This window comes from Cebus imitator, unplaced genomic scaffold, assembly GCF_001604975.1.
Source record: "Cebus imitator isolate Cc_AM_T3 unplaced genomic scaffold, Cebus_imitator-1.0 Scaffold388, whole genome shotgun sequence".
In the NCBI taxonomy this organism is placed as follows: Eukaryota; Metazoa; Chordata; class Mammalia; order Primates; family Cebidae; genus Cebus; species Cebus imitator.
Window position 1 is genome coordinate 1,066,758 of NW_016107703.1, and position 22,851 is coordinate 1,089,608.

At 46.1% G+C, this 22,851-nt stretch overlaps 1 protein-coding gene across 2 annotated transcripts in view; it reads left to right on the forward strand.

Annotated features, from left to right (window-relative positions):
* PRKAR1B (protein kinase cAMP-dependent type I regulatory subunit beta) overlaps positions 1–22,851 on the forward strand; it is a 165,997-nt gene that overhangs the window by 17,830 nt on the left and 125,316 nt on the right. For both annotated transcript variants that reach the window (XM_017508272.1, XM_017508271.2), the window contains exon 3: positions 21,061–21,231. In XM_017508272.1, coding sequence (XP_017363761.1) covers positions 21,061–21,231 — 171 coding nt within the window. The remainder of the gene's footprint in view (positions 1–21,060; positions 21,232–22,851) is intronic.

Sequence of the window (22,851 nt, forward strand, 5' to 3'; positions counted from 1 at the left end):
GGGTTTCACCATGTTGACCAGGATGGTCTCGATCTCTTGACCTCGTGATCCACCCGCCTCGGCCTCCCAAAGTGCTGGGATTACAGGCTTGAGCCACCGCGCCCGGCCCAAATGTTGTTTTTATAAAAACGTAGCTGTAGGCCAGATATGGCGGCTTATACCTGTAATTCCAGCATTTGGGAGGTCAAGGCGGGAAGATTGCTGAGGTCAAGAATTCAAACTTGTCTCTCAAAAATATTTTTAAAATTAGCTGGATGTTGTGCTAACTGCCTGTGATCCCAGTTACCTGGAGGCTGAGGTGGGAGAATCACTTGATCTCAGGAGTTTGCGGCTGTGGTGAGCCATCATCACACCACTGTGTTCCAGCCTGGACGACAGAGCAAAACCCTGTCTCAGAAATACGTACATACATACATGCACATATATGCATGCGTACACACATGCATAAGTCCTTGTTGCAGTCACCTTATAGATGCAATTTGTATTTTGTGTTTTTCGTTTTTTTATACACTCTTTAAAGATCTCACTTTAAGTGACTGAATAATGTTCTGCGGAAAAGATATACTAAGGGTTTTCAACCTTTTCCCCGTGAGTGAGTGGACAATTGTTTCCTTTTTTTTTTGTATTAAATATTGGGGCCAATGGGCATGGTGGCTCACGCCTGTAATCCACTAAAAATACAAAAATTAGCCAGGTGTAGTGGTGGTTGCCTGTAATCCCAGTTACTCAGGAGGCTGAGGCAGAAGAATCACTTGAACCTGGGAGGCGAAGGTTACTGTGAGCTGAGATCGTGCTGCTACACTCCAGCCTGGGCAACAGAGTGAGACTGTCTCAAAAACAAACAAAAAACCTGGGGTTGAGTGCAGTGGCTCCCGCCATTAATCCCAGCACTTTGGGAAGCCCAGGTGGGTGGATCCTTTGAGCCCAGGAGTTGGAGACCAGACTGGCCAAGGTGGCGAAACCCCATCTCTCTACTAAAAATACAAAAATTAGCTGGGAGTGGTGGCATGCATCTGTAATCCCAGCTGCTCGGGAGGCTGAGGCAGGAGAATTGTTTGAACTAGGGAGGCGGAGGTTGCAGTGAGCCAATTGCGAAACTGTACTCCAGTCAGGGCGACAGAGTGAGACTCTGTCTCAAAAATAAATAAATTTTTAAAAGAAGTATGTGGGAGGACGTGTGTAGGTTACATGCAAATATGACACCATTTTATATCAGGGACATTAGCATCCACGGGTTCTGGTACCCTTAGAGATTCTAGAACCATCCCCCATGGATACCAGGGGGTGACTGTACCACACACCGGGCGTCTTAAACAACAGAAACGTCTCCTCCCACAGTTCTGGAGGCTGGAAGTCCGAGATCAAGGTGTAGGGGAACGGCTTCTTCTGGGTCCGTGTGGAAGAAAGTTAGGTGTCTCTCCACCCCTAGCCACGGCTCTGGGTGGTAGTGGGGATCTTTGGTGGTCCAGGCTGGAAGTCTGAGATCAAGGTGTGGCAGGATGGCTCCTTCTGGATCCATGTGGTAGAAGATTCTGTGTCTCTCCCCAGCTCTGGGTGGTGCTGGCCATCTTTGGTGGTCCAGGTTGGCAGGTGCATCACGGGTCTCTGCCTTCGTCTTCACGTGGTGTTGTGCCCCCAGTCCAAATCCCCCCCTCCTTTTTTTTTTTTTTTTTTGAGACGGAGTCTCACTCTATCGCCCAGGCTGGAGTGCAATGATGTGATCTTGCTCACTGTAATCTCCACCTCCCAAGTGCCAGCGATTCTCCTGCCCCAGCCTCCCGAGTAGCTGGGGACTACAGGCACGTGCCACCACACCCAGCTAGTTTTTGTATTTTTAGTAGAAATGGGGTTTCACCATATTGGCTAGAATGGTCTCGATCTCTTGACCTCAAGATCCGCCCACCTTAGCCTCCCAAGGTGTTGGGATTACAGATGTCAGCCACTCCGCCTGGGAAAAAAAAAAAATTCCCATTTTTATAGGGACGCCAGTCATCCTGCATCAAGGCCACCATAATGACCTCATTGTAACATCATTGCCTCCGTCAAGACCCTGTCTCCAAATAAAGTCAACTTCTGAGCTTCTGAGGTTAGGACTCCAGAGTGTCTATTTTTGGGGACACGATTCACCGATCCCAGTGGCCTTCTTAGGTCTGGTCAGGGCAGATTTTCTCAGGCCCTTCTTCAGCAGTGAGCCATTGCTGAGTGAAAATAGCAGGTTGCAAGATTTGATCTATGGTATAGTTCCCTTTTTCTCGAAAGTGATACCAATGCTGATGCGTTTATATGCAAAGAAAAAAATCTGAGGGGCATTCACCAAAATGTCGATAAGAGTGGTGTCTCCGGGCATGATTACAGGTTATTTTTGTTTCTGTTTTCTGCAGTAGCTGATAGGGACAGGCCTTTGGAGAGCTTTGGTGAAGTCTTTGAAATCTCATGCATGTTATATGTGTGGGTGTGTTTAACTGGGAAGAATGCCCCTTAGCTTACAGTGGCTTCTCAAATGGAGCTGACATCCCAAAATATAACCCACCTAACTGGTCCCTAAAATTCCACGGGGGTCTCATTTTCTGCTGCGTTCTGTTGACCAGTGAGGTGCTATGGAATGCTTGCAATAGAACCAGGAAGTGTGTCTCTGGGCAGGGCAGCAGCCCTGGTGAAGAGGGGCAGAGTCTGAGCAACCCCCTCGAGGCCAGCCAGGGCTGAGTGGCAGGAAGAAGCCTCCCATGGAGGGTTTTTCTCCACTTGTATCTCAAGCAGGGTGCATGTTTGTGAGGCTTTCGTAAAGCACCTGGGATAAACCCACACAGACTGGCAGGGATGGCCCAGCTCTCAGAGTGCCATCCATGCCAGCTGGGCTTGGCCTCTGGTGCTCCGGCCTTTGTGAATAAGTTCTTCTGTGGTGGTGACTTAAGCTGACATCTATTCCTTATTTGATGGCAAAACACAGCATGGGAGTTTCCTCAGCAAGATGTGATCTTTCAGAAGATTATGCAAAATGACAACATCATCAATCTTTTTTTTTTTTTGAGACAGGGTCTGGCTCTGTTGTCCAGGCTGGAGTACAGTGGCATGATTGCAGCTGACTGCAACCTCCCCCTTTCAGGCTCAAACCATCCTCCCACCTCAGCCTCCTGAGTAGCTGGGACTAAAGTTGCACACCAGTATGCCTGGCTAATTTTTGTGTTTTTTGTAGAGATGGGTTTTTGCCATGTTGCCCAGGCTTGTCTCAAAGACTCCTAAGCTCAAGCGATCCTCCCTGCTCGGCTTCCCAAAGTGCTGGGATTACAGATGTGAGCTACGGCACCTGGCTCATCTGTTTTTTCTTTTTTTTTTTTTTGAGACGGAGTTTTGCTCTTGTTGCCCAGGCTAAAGGGCAATGGTGTAATCTTGGCTCACTGCAACCTCTGCCTCCTGGGTTCAAGCAAGTCTCTTGCCTCAGCCTCCTGAGTAGCTGGGATTACAGGTATGTGCCACCATGTCTAGCTAATTTTGTATTTTTAGTAGAGAAGGGGTTTCACCATGTTGGCCAGGCTGGTCTTGAACTTCTGACCTCAGGTGATCTGCCAGTGTTGACCTCCCAAAATGTTGAGATTACAGACGTGAGCCACTGTGCCCGGCTCATCTGTGTTTTTCAGCATCAACAGATCCTGTGTTTTTATTGCTGGGCAGTGTTCTGTTATATAGATGGATTGCAGCTTGTCTATCCTGTGCCTGGTCTAGGAGCCTTTCCAGTTTTTGCTGACTACAAATAAAGGCGCTATAAATACTCATCTTATAGGGTTTCAGTGTGGAAGTAGGTTTTTATTTCACTTGAGTAAATGTTTAGTAGTGAAATTTCTGGGTCATAGGGTAAGTGTATGTTTATAAGAAACTGCCAAGCTGTTTTCCAGAATGTCTGTCCTATCTTGTGTTCCAAGCAGCTGTGGTTCTTGTTCCTCAGTATCGGCATCCTTTAATATTGTCAATTTTAAAAAACATTTAGCCATTTCTAATAGATATATGGTGGCACTTAAAGAGTGTGTATGTGTGTGTGTATTTTTTTTTTTTAGACAGAGTTTTGCTTTCTTGCCCAGGCTAGAGTGCAGTGGTGTGATATTGGCTCACTGCAGCCTCTGCCTCCTGGGTTCAAGTGATTCTCCTACCTCAGCCTCCCCGAGTAGCTGGGATTATAGGCACCCCCCCCACCACCATGCCTGGCTAATTTTTATATCTTTAGTGAAGATGGAGTTTCACCATGTTGACCAGGCTGATCTTGAACTCCTGAGCTCAAGCTCTGCCTCCCATGTGCTGGGATGCGTGAGCCAACACAACTCACTCTAAAGTGGTTTTATTTTACATTTCCTGATGATGAAAGTTGTTGAGGATCTTTTCATATGCTTATTTTCCACTCAAATATCTTCTTTGGTGAAGTGTCTGTTCATGTCTTTTGTCCATTTTTCGTATTATCTGTTTTCTTACTACTGAGTTTCAGAAATTTTTATAAACTGTCAGATATTTAATTTATAAAATATTTTCTTCTAGTGTGTGGCTTGTTTATCTATTTACTTTGAGATGGAGTCTTGCTTTGTTGACCAGGCTGAAGTATGGTGGTGTGATCTTGGCTCACTGCAGCCTCCGCCTCCCGGGTTCAAGCTATTCTTTACCTCAGCTGCTGAGCAGCTGGGATTACAGGTGCCTGCCACCATGCACAGCTAATTTTTGTATTTTTAGTAGGGATAGGGTTTTGCCGTGTTGGCCAGGCTGGTCTCTAACTCCTGACCTCAAGTGCTCCGCCCACCTTGGCCTCCCAAAACGCTGGGATTACAGGTGTGAGCCACTGTGCCTGGCCATAGTTTGTCTATTTCAAGGAATTGTTTTATTTCACTTAAGTTGTTAAATTTATGAATATAGAGATTTTGGTAATGTTATCTCACCCTTTTAATGTCTGTAGTGCTTGTGTTATTTCATTCCTTAGATGGTAATTTCTGGATTTTCTTTTTTGCCTGATCAGTCTGGCTAGAGGTTTATCAATTTTACTTATCTTTTCAAAGGGTTAGATTTTAATTTCATTGATTTTCTCTATTTTCTTTTAGATTTTATTGATTTCTCCTCTTATTTCTATTATTTCATTTCTTCTGCAGTCTTTGGGTTTTATCTCTTCTTAAAATTTCTTAAGGTGAAATTTTAGATGACTGATTTGAGACTTTTTTTTTCCTGACAGAAATATTTAATGCTACAGATTTTTCTCTAAAGCTTTGTTCTAGCTACAGCTCACAATTGTGATATGCTGTATTTCCATTTTCTATTTAGCCCAAAATATTGTCTGTTTTCCCTTGAGATTTCCTCTTCGGCTCATCTTATTTAGAAATTTGTTGTTTAATTTCCAAATATATGGGGATTTTTTCCACATCTCTCTGTTATTTATTTCTAGTTTAATTCCATTATGGTCAGGGAACATACTTTGTACGGTTTTAAATCTTTATTTTGTTAAGGTGTGCTTTTTGGCTGATAATATGCTTTATCTTGGTGAATGTCACATGTGCCCTTGGAATCAATGTGTGCTGCTGTTGGATGGTGTGTTCTGTAGATGTTGGTGAGGTCTGGTTGTTTGAGGGGTTGTTCAGGTGAGTCTTTTGCATTCTTGCTCATTTTCTGGCCTCTTGCTATACTTACTACAAAGAACAGAGTTGAAACTTCCAATTATAATTGTATATTTGTGTATTTCTCCTTTAATTCTACCAGTTTTTGCCTTATGTCTTTTGGAGCTCTGTTATTAGTTGCATAGACATTTGGGATTATTACTATGTTTTCCTGGTGGATAAACCCTCCTATCATTATTCAGTGTTTCTCTTTGTTCCTTGTAATTTTCATTGTTCTGAAGTCTGCTTTATCTGATATTAATACAGCCACATTATTAGGATTTATGTGATTAATTTTTTTCTATTCTCTTATTTTAGCTATATCAATAAAATCTGATTCTTATAGATAACATATTCTTGGTTTTCATTTTTTGTGTAATTTGACAGTTTCTGTCTTTTAATTGGTGTGTTTAGACTATTCACATTTTTTAAAAAGAAAATACTATTTATTGCTATATATGTAGTACATATAGTATATATACTATAGTATATGGTATGTCTTAGTATGATTTTTCTTTGAGTTTGTTTCCCTTTGCAGATCTTGATATACGTTTATGTCTTTCAAGAAATTTGGGAAGTTCTCAACCATTATTTCTTAAGATAGTTACTTTTATATATATTACCTCATTTATAAGTCACATATATTTAATGTAATTATTGATATGGCTGGATTTAGGTCTCCCATTTAATTATTTTTCTATTTTTTTTCTCTGGTTTTCCTTCATATGTTTCTTTTTTCCTTCCTTTAGATTATTTATTTTTTAGTACTTGTCTTTTTTTTACTGTTTTTCTTTAAGTGATTGCTGTAGGCATTACAATAGAATAATAACTTTATACAGAATTTTTAGATTTAATATTTTACCATTTCAAGTAAAACCCCACATACAAGCTTGCCATCATGTAGGCCCATTTACCTTCCCCGTATTATTTCTGGTTGTTGTATATACCACATTTACACATGTTGAACCTTTCCCCACTTCCTCAACAATGTTATATTTTTATTTGAACATTTTTACATTCTTTAAGAGGGGAAATGAGTCTAGAACACATACGTGGGTATTTACCATTTCTGTTGCTCTTCTGTGGTTCCTGAAGTGTTTTTCTTTCCCTCTGGGATGATTTCCCCCTGCCTGAAGAACTTGCTTTAGCATTCTTAGAGCAGGACTGCTGGTGACAGATTCTTAGTTTCCTTCATCTGAGAATCTCTCTGGTTTGCCTTCATTCCTGAAGGAGATGTTTGCTGGATATAGGATTCTGAGTGGAGAGTGATTTTATTTCAGCGGTTTAAAGATATTGTTCCACTTTATGGTTTCTGATGATAAATCAGGCTTTTGACCTCACTCACTTTGTTTTATGTTTCTTTTCTCTGGCTTTTTTCATGATTTTTCCTGTGTATTTCGTTTCTCAAAGTTTGAGTACAATGTGTCTGAGTTTGATTTTCTTTGAATTTATCTTGTTTTCCTTTGATTTTGAATCAGTACATTAATTCTTTTCAACATATTTGAGAAGTTTTCAACCATCATGTCTTCAAATATTTTTTTTTCCTGTACAATTCTCTTTCTCCTCTCTTTCAGGGACTCCAGTGACACATATGTTAGATTTTTAAATATTTTCCCACAATTCCCTGAGGCTCTGTTAAATCTCTTTTCTTTTTGGAGTCTCACTGTGTCACCCAGGGTGGAGTGCAGTGGTGCGATCTTGGCTCACCACAACCTCCGCCTCCTGGGTTCAGGCGATTCTCCTGCCCCAGGCTCCCGAGTAGCTGGGCTTACAGATGCATGCCACCATACCCGGCTAATTTTTGTATTTCAGTAGAGATGGGGTTTCGCCATGTTGGCCAGGCTGGTCTCAAACTCCTGACCTGAGGTGATCTACCTGCCTTGGCCCCCCAAAGTGCTAGGATTACAGGTGTGAGACAACATGCCCTGCTCACCTGTCTTTTTGTTGGGATGATTTCTGTTGATCTGCCTTCAAACTTACCAACTCTTTCCTCTGTTATATCCATTCTGTGACTGATCCCGTCTAGTGAATTTTAAATTTTCTGTTACTTTATTTTTTAGTTTAAAAATTTGTTTTTATTTTTCAGTTCTAAAATTTTTACTTAATAGTTCCTCCTTTTCCTATTCCTCCACTTGTTCTTCTCCTTCTTCTTTCTTCTTCTTCCTTTTTGCTTTTAAAATAAATTTGATTTATTTGCTGATAATTCCCCCACCAATTCCAGGAGTATTTACCTTCACTTCATGGAAAATAGTTAAAATTGCTGCTTTAGAGTGTTAATCTGATAATCCCATGATCTCTAGCATCTTGAGGTTGTTAGCCATGAATTGTCTTTTCTTTCGAGAATGGGTCAGATTTTCCTAGTTCTTGATCTGTTGAGTAATTTGTCAAGTAACCAGATTATATTCTGGACATTTTCTATATTATTTTGTCAAGCTTTGGGTCTCATTAAAATCCTATGGAGAAGGTTGATATTTTTGTTTGTTTTAGCAGGAAATCAACTGATGAGGTTCAGACTGCAAGTTCTGAATGGGTGATGCACTTTATGGGTGACGATGCCAACATGAGTTCCATTTCTGAGCCTTTGCTGCACTGCTTTGGTGCAGCCTTGTGTGGGTTGCTTGGGGGCTGGTCTGGGACTTGGACATTGTTTTACTTGCAACTCGGTCCTCAGCACCTTTGCTATGGTTCTCTGTTTACTGTGTGTATGAAACTTGGGGTTGAACCTCGCATTTGTATCAGTTCATGGAATTCGGGGACCCCCATTTGTACTTTCTCCTCTGTGGGATTTCTGTCACACTCTCCATCCAAGAGAGATCTTACCTCCAGCACACAAATCAAATATGCCTGTTTCCCACCCTGCCACCCCATTCCTAGCCCAAGCCACTGTCCCTTCAGCTGAATGACTGCAGCAGCCTCTCTGTTTCCCATCAGGCCCCATGCTCCATTTTTCACATCAGTCACATCCAGAGCCATCTTCCAGAAACATAAATCGAACTCCATCCCCTTCTTAAAACCTTCCCAGTGCTCTCTTAACAAATCTAAGCTCCTTCCTGCCTCATTGAGTCTGGCTCCTGCTTGCCTCTCCACTGCAGCCCACGCCACTCTGTTTCTTACTTTTACTCCAGCCACCCAAGGGCTCCAGCCACCCAAGGTCTCTGGCCAGTACTGTCCTGTCACCTGGAACATCCTCCACACCCCTCCTGCAGCTGGCCACTCTTCAGCACTTGCTTTAGGGCCAAGGCTGCCTCCTCAGAGAGCCTCTTACCACAACCCTGCCTTGGGCAAGCTCAGAGGAGGAGATCTCATTTTGAGCTCCAACCCCAAGTCCCAGCTTTGCAGGGAGGGAGAGTCTTTAGTGCCCTCTGGCTCTCCCAGCTCACTACTTGGTGAGCATGACACTGTGTGATGTTCTGAGATGGTATCTGCCTACTCCTTCCTCCAGCTGTGCCCTCTGCCCTTCCTACCCTGGGTGTTCCTGTGTTGAGAGGGGACCTCACCATCAGTGCCTTCCTGCCTTTGGAGTCAGTCCCTCCCCATGTAGGAACACCCAGACACTGCGCTTGATGCTTTGCATAGTTTATCTCATTGAATTCTCATGCAGGCCTAGCTAGATGAGATGTTTATACTCCCATCTCACAGATGAGGAAATGGATGTTCAGAGGGAGAATGTGGGTTCACCAAGGTCATGGAGCTGGGCACAAACCCACACATGCCTTTGAGACCACACCTTTCCCTCCTTGCCTGTGGGCCCTGGCCCCTGGCGTGCTGGGGCAGGGTGTGGGGTTCTCTTGGGGTTGGCTCTCACGGTGGACCCCCTGCTTTCTGCTTCTTTCTCATCCTCCATTCCTAGGAACTCAGGCTTTTCCGCCTTTGTGCTGCAAGGCTGGTTCCCCTGTGTGTGGCAGGCTGGAGCTGGTGTGCTGTCCTCCAGGAGGGAGAGGCTGAATCCTCAGATGCTGCTGCCGCTGTGGGAGAGGTGGCGTGGGGGGACAGCTGCCATGGCGGTTGAAGGAGTGAGTGTGCTGTGTGTGTGAGTGACATGTACAAACACTTGCCCAGATGCACACACAGGCAAGGCTGTACTATTGCCACCAAGGGGGAAGGTACATGGAGTTGTGTGTGCACATGCATTAAAACACATGCACTTACCCAGATGCATAGCTGTGCACACACCTGGACATGCTCAATTTACTCCGAGGTGGTGGATGTAAGGGGTGTGTTTGCATGCACATGTACATGCTCACACATATGCTCAACTGGATGTGCACACGCTTATACACATACTTAATATATACACATCCACACATGTGTACTTACCTAGATGTGCACATGCACACACATGTACTTACCTGGATATGTACATGTTTATGCATATGTACACATGATCACTCATGGACTTACCTGGACGTGTACACATTAACACATATGTGCACATGGTCACACTCATGTACTTACCTAAGTGTACATACTCACCCCCCCACACACATGTACTTTCCTAGATATGTACACATTCACACGTGTGCACGTGCTCACATGTGCTTACCTAGATACATGCACACTGACACATATACTTACCTGGAAGTATACATGGGCACACATATGGACATGCCATTTGCTTCTGAAGGTGAGCAGGGGCCCTCGCCTATGCTCACACCCTCCTGTGTAAACTCTGTCTCTAGTCTCACTGGGATGTGCATCTTCATCTTCTGTTTTTATCTTATTTTATTTATTTTATTTAATTTTTAATTTTCTTAATATTTTTATAGAGATGATAGCTCCCTATGTGGCTCAGGCTGGTCTTGAACTCCTGACCTCAAGTGATCTGCCAGCCTTGGCCTCCCAAAATGCTGGGATTACAGACGTGAGCCACCGTACCCGGCCCAGCCTGTTAATTTCTAATTATTTTCTTTTCTTCATTCCTTTCCCTTTTCTCTTTATTTGTTGTACTCTCTATGTGAGGGCTGGTACACAGTAAGTGCACAGTAAATGATCAAGATCTGTGTTTCTTCTCCAACCTTGCCACTGAATGGTTGGGTTCCCCTGAACAAATCCTTTACCCTCTCTGGGCCTCAGTTTCCCTGCATCATGGCTGGGGATGATTTGCCCCTGCGAGGTGGGTGTATGGGTCCTGGCCTCAAATACAAGTGGCCCTTGAGACTTAAGAGTTTCACAGAGTGCGGAGGGGGTGTCTTAGGGCCACTCATAGAACTGTTCCAGGGAGATGGTCCAGAAACACCTCTCACACCTGCCCGGCATGCAGTGGATGGCCCTGTGGAAGTCCAGACACCTTCCAACAAAGGCATCAGGCTGGGTGGACCAGCCGCCTCTCAGAAAACCCTTTCAGTGGGAGCGGGCAGCCGTGTCCTTGTGGGAGCAAGAACCGGACTGCAGATGCGACCGAGGAATTCCAGTTGCCAGAAATTCCTGCGTACAGCCTGCTCTCAGGAGGATAAACCCGGGTCCAGAAAATCTCTTTAGATTCCACCCCCACCCCAGGCCCCGCCCAGATAGTTTCTCTTTTGGGCTGGACATCTGCACTTCATCCCCCTGTGTAGGATGGGACAGGACCAGGGTAATCCCCAGGGCCGGGTTACTTGATTCTGGGGCAGATTCCAGCCAGGGAGCTTTCTGGAAACCCTGGTTCCCACAGTGTTGTTATGAAGATGACTTTGACCTGGAAAGCCTGTCCTACAGCTCAGACAATGCCTCAGCGTGAAAACAGGAGACAGGAAGTGGGGGCTGCAAAATTAGAGGCCTTCCCAGAATCCCAAGAGGGGAAGGGGAAGGGGAAAAACAGTCTGGCATGTGTGGAGGCAGAGCCAGTGAGGGGTCACCCCTGAGTGGTGGCCTTGGGGAGGAGCCCTGCTCACCGCCCGCCTTTCTCCCAAGGTCTCCCGAAGTGGCCTGTGTGTTTGGAGCTACCATATCCTGCCTAGTCTGACCCTTCATGTGCCAAAGATGGGAAGTCCTGTAGTGCCAGGACAGGCAGAGCTCCTCAGACAAGAGAATGGGACCCTGACCTTGTTCCTCGAAGAAAAGTGACTTCTGGTTCCTTCACAGGGGGAGCCCGGGGTCCTCTCAGAGTTGTGAGGCCCTGGCAAGTCTCTCCTCTATGACATGAACTACTTTCAGGCACGGAACTCAAAAGCTGCGGATATTTCTGCTTGGCCGTGGGTCTGTGACCCTTCACGGCTGCCTCATTAAAAGTCCCATTAGGCACAGTGGCTCATGCCTGTGATCCCAGCACTTTGGGAGGCCGAGGCAGTCAGATCACCTGAGGTCAGGAGTTTGAGACCAGCCTGGCCAATATGATGAAACCGCATCTCTATTAAAAATACAAAAAATAGACGTGGTGGCAGGCACCTGTAATCCCAGCTACTCCAGAGGCCAAGGCAGGGGAATCGCTTGAACCCGGGAGGTGGAAGTTGTAGTGAGCCGAGATTGTGCTACTGCACTCCAGCCCAGGTGACAGAGCAAAACTCCATCTCAAAAAAANAAAAAAAAAAAAAAAAAAAAAAAAAAAAAAAAAGAACCAGGTGAAAAAATGAGAAATGACTGAGCAAATGAACAAAAATGTAGCTGGGACAAGTCAGAGCCCCACATCCTCACGTTATATAAACTGTCATGATCGCAGATGACCACTCAGCTACTCACAATTGCTCTTTAGGTGGGTACAGGGACAGTCTTGGGGCTGAAGATACAGGGTCACAGATGGCTGGCGAGAAAGGGAGGAGGATCTCTACCAGCCTCAGCGCACCAAAGAGAGAGCCCCATGCTGGTCAGGAAGGGGTCAGAAATGCCGTATTCCCAAACTTAAGTAGTGCCATCTAAATATGATGACCTTGCGTTCCATGATGGAGATTGGAGTGGAGGCAGAAACAGTGTCAAGTGAGCTGGGCAAGGTCACAAGACAGAGCCCATCAGAGTCAGCAAGCTATAGGAATTGTGACCAAATAAAGCACCCTAGTCAGCCACTTGTGGTGTCAATAAAGCTTTTTAATTTTCATTTTTATTTACTTATTTATTTTTGGGATAGGGTTTTGCTCTGTCACCCAGGCTGGGGTATAGTGGTGTGATCATAACTCACTGCAGCCTCAACCACCCAGGCACAGCTCTGTGAATGTGTCAATGTGGCTGAATTGTACACTTTAACACAGTTAATTATTAACTTTAAGTTATATGACTTTTACCTCCATTAAAAAAAAAAAAAGAATTCCAGCCAGGCACAGTGGCTCATGCCTGTAATCCCAGCACTTTGGGAGGCCGAGGCAGGAGGATCCCTTGATGTCAGGGGTTTGAGACCAGCCTGGCCAACATAGAGAAATCCCATTTCTACTAAAAATACAAAAATTAGCCAGGTGTGGAAGCAGGTGTCTGTAATCCTAGCTACTCGGGAGCCTGAGGCAGGAGAGTTGGTTGAACCCAGGATGCAGAGTTTGCAGTGAGCCGAGGTTGTGCCATTGCACTTCAGCCTGGGTGACAGAGTGAGACTCTATCTAAAAAAAAAAAAAAAAATCCCACTCATTTGCTCAAATGAACTCCTCTTCTTGGCACCCTCCAGTCTGCAGGGCATCTGGGATGAAGTCTCAGGTTTTTCCTACTATCAGGTCGAGAACCTGCCCTTCCCCGTTCCCTGAGGCTGCGTCAAGTCCCCGGGTCGGCCTCTGGCTGTGTTCTGGCCTCCCTGCCCTCCAGGAGGCAATGTGAACTGCCTGAAAATTACTCTGGTATGAGTGCAATTTTGCCTGCTGACTTCTGTTTCTCCCAGGCGACTGCAGAGCCTTGGTATGGATATAAACAATTTGCACCACTGTGGGGGAAGCGGTCTCAACCGACCTCTCTCAATTCCCAGGTTTCAAGTTCCTGCTGACTCATGCCTATTATTGCTGCTATTTCTGGTAATTTATACAAAGGCTCAGAGACCCTCACTTGAGATGCACCTGCCATTTCTTTTCTTTCTTTCTTTCTTTTTTTTTTTTTTGAGATGTAGTTTTGCTCTTGTTGTCTAGGCTAGGGTGCAATGGCACCATCTCAGCTCACTGCAACTACTGCCTCCTGGCTTCAAGCGATTCTCCTGCCTCAGCCTTCTGAGTAACTGGGATTGCAGGTGCCTGACACCACGCCTGGCTAATTTTTGTATTTTTAGCAGAGACGGGGTTTCACCATGTTGGCCAGGCTGGTTTCAAACTCCTGACCTCAGGTGATCCACCCACTTTGGCCTCCCAAAGTGCTGGGATTACAGGTGTGAGCCACTGCGCCCGACCCCACCTGCCATTTCTAGTGAGACCTCCCAGTTTTTGTAGGAGCAGTCAATGACAATGTGATGATTTCCCTAATAGCAGGTCCCGTACAGCCAATCCCTCAGGTGGATTAGAAGGACACAAAGGCATGAGAACATACTTGTAGCATCTCACCCTTGGTCTCAGTCTCCCAGTGATTGAACCTGGGGATGGATGTGAGCAAGTGACTGGCAGCTCAAGGGAGGCTCTGTGCCATTCTGAGAGATTGTGAGATGGCCTGTTGCTATGGTGACCAGAGAGTGGTGAGGTGTTTACTTGGCAGGGAGTTCTGGGGACACACCATCCTCCATGGGTGGTGATTGCCGGCATCTGCAGAGCCCCCGGGTCCATCTCCTCTGTCCCCTGGCTTCCCCTCCCTGGGGTTTTGTCCACGAGAGAGCCACTCTTGACGGTGCGCTGGGCTTGCCACAGCTCCGTGGAGATTGGGACGAAGGCCATGTGCCATTCAGCACGTGGCAGGGCTTCTGTCCCACTTTGGGTGTCCAAAAGGACTGCGTGTAGGCAGAAGGATGTGTGGACATGGATCCACCGATAAAGCTCGGCTCTCATCTTCTTTTGTTCTCTCTGGATAGATGTGGTGCGCTGGGCGGTCCTGGTAGCGTCTTCATCCACGGGAGTGGAGATACTCCCTCTCCATCAAAGCCACTCTCCCGCACCACTCCTGATGAAGCAGGGGATTTGGAATCTCACTATTTTCTGGAGGAGATGTTTCTGTTGGTAGAGTTCCTGATCTTTGTCTGGCCGGGTTTTCCCATCATCTGCAGGCTCATTTCACTGATGGAAACCCATTTCCCTTGGCCAGTTTGGGTTGGGCGTGGGACCCTTTGGGTTGGAATTGCAGTGGAGCAGATGGGCCCCTGGGAAGGATTCCCAAGTGCAGGCTAACAGAAGCATGTGGTGACCAGCAGTGGTGACGCCCGCTGCCAGGCCCAGCGAGGAGGGTGCAGTGGAGACTGATCACCCTGGGAGCTGGCACCCATTCAGTGCAGCTGGAGACAGGACTGCTGGGCGCTGTGTTATTTTACAGCCCAGGCATCAGGCCTCTGAGTGTCTGAGAAGCCTCAGCCCCTTCCTGAGGAGCCCCGTCTTCCTGTGTGCAGCTGGTGGGGGCATTGCTCCTGGGACTTGTTATTTATGGTCTCAAACTCATGGCATCAAGTGATCCTCCTGCCTTGGCCTTCCAAAGTGTTGGGATTACAGGCATGAGCCACTGTGCCTGGCCTCCCTCCCTCAGCTCTTTAAAACATGTGTTCTCTTTGGGTTCTTTTTTATATGTAGGCTCTCTTCCCCCTCACTCCTTCTCCTCCTCTCCCTCTTTTTCTTTTGTTGCATGGTTGTGTTGGGAGGTTTTCCTGCACTGAGAAGGTCACATTTGAGTGGAGACTTGGGGAGGGAAGGGAGGGACTCCCAAGATACCTAGGAGGGCTGCCCTTGGCAGAGAATCACAAGTGAAAGGTGGGAGTGTGTTTTCTGTGGGAGGACAGCAGAGAGCCCTGGGGCAGGCAAGGGGAATGGGGCTAAGGGCAGATCATGCAGGGCCTTGCCCGCAGACAAAAACAGTTCTGTTTCAGCTTGGATTGGAGGCCACTGGAGGGTTCCACTGAGCAGGGGAGTGTCCAATCTGTCTTGTATTTTTTCTTTATTTAAGACGGAGTCTCACTCTGTTGCCCAGGCTGGTGTGCAGTGGTGCAGTCTTGGCTCACTGCAACCTCCGCTTCCTGGGTTCAAGCGATTCTCCTGTCTTAGTGCCCACGGGTAGCTGGGATGACAGGCACATGCCACCATGCCCAGCACCTTTTTTGTATTTTAGTAGAGATGGGGTTTTACCATGTTAACCAGGCTGGTCTTGAACGCCTGACTTCAGGTGATCCACCCACCTTGGCTTTTCAAAGTGCTGAGATTATAGGCATCAGCCACTGTGCCCGGCCTTTTTTTTTTTTTTTTTTTTTTTTTGAGGCGGAGTCTTGCTCTGTCACCCAGACTAGAGTGCAGTGGTATGATCTTGGCTCCTTGCAACCTCTGTCTCCCACATTTAAGTGATTCTCCTGCCTCAGCCTCCTGAGTAGCTGGGATTACAGGTGCCTGCCACCATGCCTGGCTAATTTTTGTATTTTAATAGAGACAGGGTTTTACCATGTTGGCCAGGCTGGTCTTGGACTCCTGACCTCAGGCAATCTGCCTACCTCGGCTTACCAAAGTGAATGGATTATAGGCATGAGCCGCTGCACCAGGCCTGTGTTGTATTTTATGTGGCTAGCGTGTGTGTAGATTTACCTCCATGCTTCCACTTTGTTTGGTTTACTTGTTCCAGCATTTCCAGGTTTCCCCCAGGGGTCATTTTCTTTCTGTCTGAGGTGTGTCTCCTAGTGTTTTCCTGCCAGCAGGCCTATTGGTAATGGACTTTCTTAGTGCGTTTGTCTTTGAGTGTCTTTTTTTCAGTCTCATTTTTGAAGGCTGTTTTCACTGGGTATAGAATTCTAGGTCGGCAGTTATTGAATTAGAAGTAGAACCTCAATGCTGTCTTTCTTGTCTTCTGATTTCTATTGTTTCCTTTGAGAAGTCAGCCATCAGGTCTGTGATGCCCTTTTGAAGGTAATGTCTTTTTTTTTCTGGCCACATTTTAGGTTTTTCTGTCTTTGGCTCCTGTGGTTTACCATGCTATCCTGGTTTATCCTGCATGGGAGTTTGTGCACTCCTTGAATCTACGGCCTGATGTCGTTTATTAGTGTAGGAAAATTCTTAGTTATCTCTTCAAACATTGCTTCTGCCATATTCTCTCTCTTCAATCTGGAATTTAATTCACATAAATTGGAGGTTTTTTTTTTTATACCATATTTCACATTCTCTTCAGCACTTTTCTATAGCTGCTTTCCTTTCCTGTCCTCATACTTAAGTCTGGATATTTTCATCTATTTTCCAGGTTATTAATTTCTTCCCTTGTGTTTCTCATCTGCTGTTAAACCCATCCACCAAATTCTTAGTTCCAATTATTATGTTTTTTTGATTATAGCATTTCCATTTGGCTTAAATTTTTTTTCCTTAGTTCTGTGCCAGTGTTCTCAATTTCATCTTTTATTTCCTTGAACATACTGAGCATAATGATTTTAAAGTCTATGTCCATTAATTCCATGATCTGCATCCCCTGAAGGGATCTCTTTGTATTGCCTATTGCTTCTCTTGGGTTTTGGTTACATGATCTTGTCTTTTTGTACCCGAGTTATTTTTGATTGGGTTCCCAACATTATGTGTGAAAAAGAGCAAATTTGAGGCTGATATATTCCTTTTGAGAGAATCTATAATTGCTTTGGAAAAATGGCTAACCTAGGGGTACTAGCAATCCTGGATCACCCTTTTCCAATTAGGGACTAAGACGATTTGAGCTGGGATTCAGTCCCTGGGAGGCTGGCTTAATCCCAGCTTATCCTTCCTTCCAATGTCCACACAAAATCTTTTGGGCCAAAGCACAAAATCTGGAGGATTTACAAGGATTTCTTTTCCCAGGCAGGCCCTAAGTTTCAGTTTTGGTCTTTTCTATCTCTGTAAATCTGTTGAAAGCTCAGCCTGTCAGCTTCTCAGATGCTTGTTCTAGATACTTCTCATGGTTCCAAGCACTGTGTTCACCTCTCTGGGTTCCTGTCTTCCCCTTGAAATTTATATTTTTTCAAAAACTAGTATTATGCCTTTTATGTTTTGTCTGGAAGTACATTCTGAAAGGTAAAAATTATCAATCCAGTATATTGGTCTAATATAATACTCTCTTAATTATAACTACAAACATGAAGGCTAATTCAGCTGGGTATAAAGGCCTAGGTTGAAAGGAAGTTTCCTTCAGAATGTTGGAGGCTTCATTTCATTGTCTTCTAGTATCTAGTGTTTCTTTTGAGAAGGTTGAGTTGTTCTTACTGTCAGTCCATTGTGGGTCACCTGACTTTTCTCTATGGAGCTTTTGGAAAATTCTCATCCCTGGAAGTCCTTTTACTAGGACTGAAAATCTTGTGGGCTCTGTCAACCAAGACACTCATATTCTTCAGTTTAGGGAAATTTTTCTTTTATTTCTGGCAAGTTTCTATTTTATTTTGTCTTCTGGAACTGCAATTTATCAGATTGGGCTTCCTGGGATGTTTTTGGTATATGTATATATGTAAAAACATGCTTTATATATATATGCACACATGTATATACATACACACGTTTTTTTCTCTTGTCTCTTTTTTAGATATTTTCATGGTGTATCTTCCCACTGTTATATGTATATTATATTTTATGTGTAACATGAATTATATTGATATAAAAAGTTGCATTCATGTACTTCCCAGCACCACCACATTGAGGATCAAATTTTAGGAGGGACAAGTCATATCCAAATCATAGCAGGTAATAATGGGGATTGTGGTTATGTTTTAACAAGTTATATTTTAGAGATAGATATTAAAGTATTTAAAATGAAATGCTATATCTGAGATTTGCTTCCATCCTGTGTGTGTGTGTGTGTGTGTGTGTGTGTGTGTGTGAAGGGAGTGGAAGTGAAATGAAATAGGACTGGCTCTGTTTTGATAATTGTCAAGGGTGGGTGATGGGTGTTTGGTGATTCATTAAATTGCTCTCTCTACTTTTGTGTAGTTTGGGAATTTCCACAGTAAAAGCGAACAGGAGGAGCAGCAACAGGATACCTGGGCTCCTGGCCTTGGAGGGCTGCTTGGCTCCTGGGCTCCTGTGGTCCTGAGTCTGGATCTTGATGACTTTCACCACCTCTGTTCTCTGCCCTGTGGGGTTCTGCAGCATGAACAGTTCCCTCTCTGGATTGGGGAGAACCTGCTTCATATATCCCAGGCTGCCTCCTACTTTGTCAAAATGTCAAATTCCGTGCTTCAGTTTGTTGTCTGTTTTCTAGAAATCTCAGATGGCGTTCCTGATGCTCTGGTCTTTATGGTAGATGTATATATGCATATATTTTAATTTTACTATCATTTGAGAGATCTCTCAAGGGAAAAGAGGACCTTCCATCTGCCATCTTTTTTGGGGAAGCTCCGTCAAGATATATCTAAACAACCACATAAAGCTGCACCTGGCAATCCTTGTGTACTCAGTGGCTTCCTGGTTGGGCATTTAGCATCCGATAGGTGAGTGAGGAGACAGGGAGAACTGGCCGGCACACACAGAAGTGGGCATTGGTGCACTCAGAGGTGGGCATCGGTGCATGCAGAGGTGGGCATCAGCGGCAGAACAAGCAGGGCCCCTGGGGAAACTGCCCTTGGCTGTGATTGACAGATGACTGCATTGGCCTGGGTGGGCAGCTGGTGGGATTATTTGCTGAGGGAGCAACAAGCAGCCTGTTAGGCTGACTTTCCTTGGGGGGTGGGTGCCATGCCTTGCATGTGGCAGGTGGGCAAGGAGTGGGGCTTGAGGCAGGTGTCGGTTAAGGCGTTGCTGTGACTGTGTCCCGCTGTTCCATGTTGGCGTTGGCCAGGCCCACTCTGGGCTGTGGGGATCCTTCACTCATGTCCACCACCCACAGGATGGATGGCGGCTGGCATTCAGCAGGAGCTCCCACCATGTCCCAGTTTTAACAGGCTGGGGAGACAGTCATGTGTTTGCCAGAAGTTCCTGGAGCAGGAGGAATGGCAGAGTCTGCAGGAAGTCAGACCCCTCTCCTGCACCCTCTACCTTGGTGTGACCTGCTGGTCACCTTACCCATCTGGACCGGTGCATCTGGCTGACTTTAAATGGCCAATACTCAGAAATCCTTGGGTTTGATATTTGGAACCAATCAGCAAACCATTTGCTTAAAAAAATGTTTTTTGAAAGTCAAGGAAGGGGATACACAGGCATAGGAGGAAAGGCACATCCGGCCTGGTGGGATTGAAATGCACAGACTGCCTAAGGCCACAGCAGATGCACCAGGCTTAGAGTGACTGAAAAGCTGTGGGCAGGGGTGGGTGCACGCCTCTGTGTGCAGGAGCAAGGCCTGCAGGGGTGGCACATCCTGCCATCCACAGCTCAAGGCAGGGTGGGCTTCGGGGCAACCCGACCCCACATGGACACAACCATGGTCATTGCACGGTGACTCGGGGCTCAACTTCCAGTCTCTCTTCTCAGCAAACCTCCAGAGTCTTGTCATCTCAGCCTCCTAAACCCCACACCAACTCAGCCTATCACCCGCTGTAAAAAGCGGTTTTAATTTTGAGATAATTGTGGATCTATATGCAGTTATAAAAATTTCCTGGAGAGCCTCACTCACTTTATTTCTTAATGTCTCACAAAACTGTTACATACACAGAAATGTTGTTAGGTTCTTAGAAACTACGACTTTAGGCCAGGCATGGTGGCTCACGTCTGTAATCCCAGCGCTTTGGGAGGCAGAGGCGGGCAGATCATGAGGTCAGGATGTCTACTAAAAATATTAGCTGGGTGTGGCGTGCACCTGTAATCCCAGCTAATCAGGAGGTTGAGGCAGGAGAATCACTTGAATCCAGCAGGCAGAGATTGCAGTGAGCTGAGATCACGCCACTGCACTGCAGCCTGGACGATAGAGTGAGACTCCGTCTCAAAAAATAAATAAATAAATAAAAAGAAACTACGACTTTAGGTGAAAACACTTATAGATAATTCTTTTTTGTTTGTTTGTTTGTCGAGACAGGATGTATTATTTTGTTTTCATGCTGCTATAAAGAACTGCCTGAGACTGGGTAGTTTATAAAGAGGTTTAATTGACTCACAGTTCAGCATGGCTGGGGAGGACTCAGGACACTTACAATCATAGCAGGAGGGGAGGGGAAGCAAGGCCACTTCTTCACAAGGTGGCAGGCAGGAGAGGTGCTGAGCGAAGGAGGAAGAGCCCTTTATAAAACTGTCAGATCTTGTGAGAAACTCACTCACTACCTTGAGAACAGCATGGGAGAAACTACCCCCATGATCCAATCACCTTCACCTGGTCTCTCCCTCGGTATTTGGGGATTATGGGGATTGCAATTCAAGATGAGATTTGTATGGGGACACAAAGTGTACCCGAATCTCAAACTCCTGATTTCAAGCGATCCTCCCACCTAGGCCTCCCACAGTGCTGGGGTCACAGGTGTGAGCCCCGTGCCCGGCCACGACAGCCAGGTTCTTACTTGCTTTCTGTGTTCTTGTCTCCCACGCAGGAAGAAAACAGGCAGATTTTGGCACGGCAGAAGTCGAACTCACAGTCGGACTCCCACGATGAGGAGGTGTCACCTACCCCTCCGAACCCCGTGGTGAAGGCCCGCCGTCGGCGAGGGGGTGTGAGCGCTGAGGTGTACACCGAGGAGGACGCCGTGTCCTACGTCAGGAAGGTGAGGGTCACGGGGTTCCTGTCCCCAGGCCTTCCTGTCCCCTTGGCATGTGGCTGTCACCCGTGAGCTCCCTGGAACCCCACGGGGCACCATCATCCTCCTGGGGGCCTCAGTGTTATTATGGTCAGAGGGAGGACTACATGGGTGATGGCAGAGGTAGTTCTGGGCAAGATTGGTTTGTTACTGACTTTGCCAGATGAGTTGAGCTTGAATTTATGGAAGCAGCTCTGTGTGGGGTCTCTGCAGCCCCATGGCGGCTTATGGATCCTCACAGGCTCAGGGAAGGGAGAAGACTCACTGGCACCCAGGTCCTTGGAGTCAGCAGAGGCGCTGTCCTGGGCTGTGTGCTTCCCATGCTCCTGGAGCCTCTCTGGTCTCTTCCTATATAGACATGAATCCCATTAATCAGGGCTCTCCTCTCATGACCCCATCTAACCCCAGCCACTGCCCAAAGGCCTCTCTCCAAACACCATTGAGTGGCTGGTTAGGGCTTCCACATGTGAATTTCGGGGAGACACAGTGCAGTGCTCAGTACCCTCAGCCATTTCTGAGTGCACGCTTGGATGGCATTAAGCACATTCTCATTGCTGTGGAATCATCACCACCACCATCTCCAGAGCCTTCTTGCCTTGCAGAACGGACACTCTGTCCCCACTAAATACGTACTCCCCATTCCTTTCCCTGGTACTTAATGCTTTTATAATCAGCTAATTAAAGCTAGCACAAGCATTATTAAAAACTTATTAGGGCACTCCACCTTTGGGGTCTTCCCAAGACCCAGAACCTCAGTCTAACGAAGAGAAAAACCTCAAATAAACCCAAATATTGGGATGTTCTGCAGAATACTTGACTAGCCCTGCTCATGGCACATGAGGAGAGTCTGAAGAACTGTTGCGGACCAGAGGGCACTGAGGAGACAGGATGGGGTACTGGGACAGAGAAAGGGCATTCAGGGAAAGCAAAGGAAGAGCGGATTTGGTGTGGGGCTCGGTGTCTTGTATCGGTGTTGCCTCCCCGGTTGTGATAAATGCATCATAGCATATGAGGTGGTCACATCAGGGAACCTGCAAGGTGCACAGGAATGATCTTTGCAACTTTTCTGTAAGTAGAAACTAAAAACAAAACACACACACACACACACACACACACACACACACACGTATATATGTATATATATGTATACTTTTTTTTTTTTTTTTGAGGGAGTTTCACTCTTGTTGCCCAGGCTGGAGTGCAGTGGCATGATCTTGGCTCACTATAACCTCTGCCTCCCGGGTTCAAGCGATTCTCCTGCCTCAGCCTCCCGAGTAGTGGGATTACAGGTGTCTACCACCACATCCGCCTAATTTTTGTATTTTTAGTAGAGACAGGGTTTCACCATGTTGGCCAGTCTGGTCTTAAACTCCTGACCTCAGGTAATCCACCTGCTTCAGCCTTCCAAAGTGCTGGGATTACAGGCTTGAGCCACTGTGTCCGGTCAACACTTATATTTTTCTTTTTTTTTGAGATGGAGTCTCACTCTGTAGTCCAGGTTGGAGTGCAGTGGCATGATCTCGGCTCACTGCAACCTCCACCTCCCAGGTCCCGGTTCAAGCAATTCTCCTACCTCAGCCTCCCAAG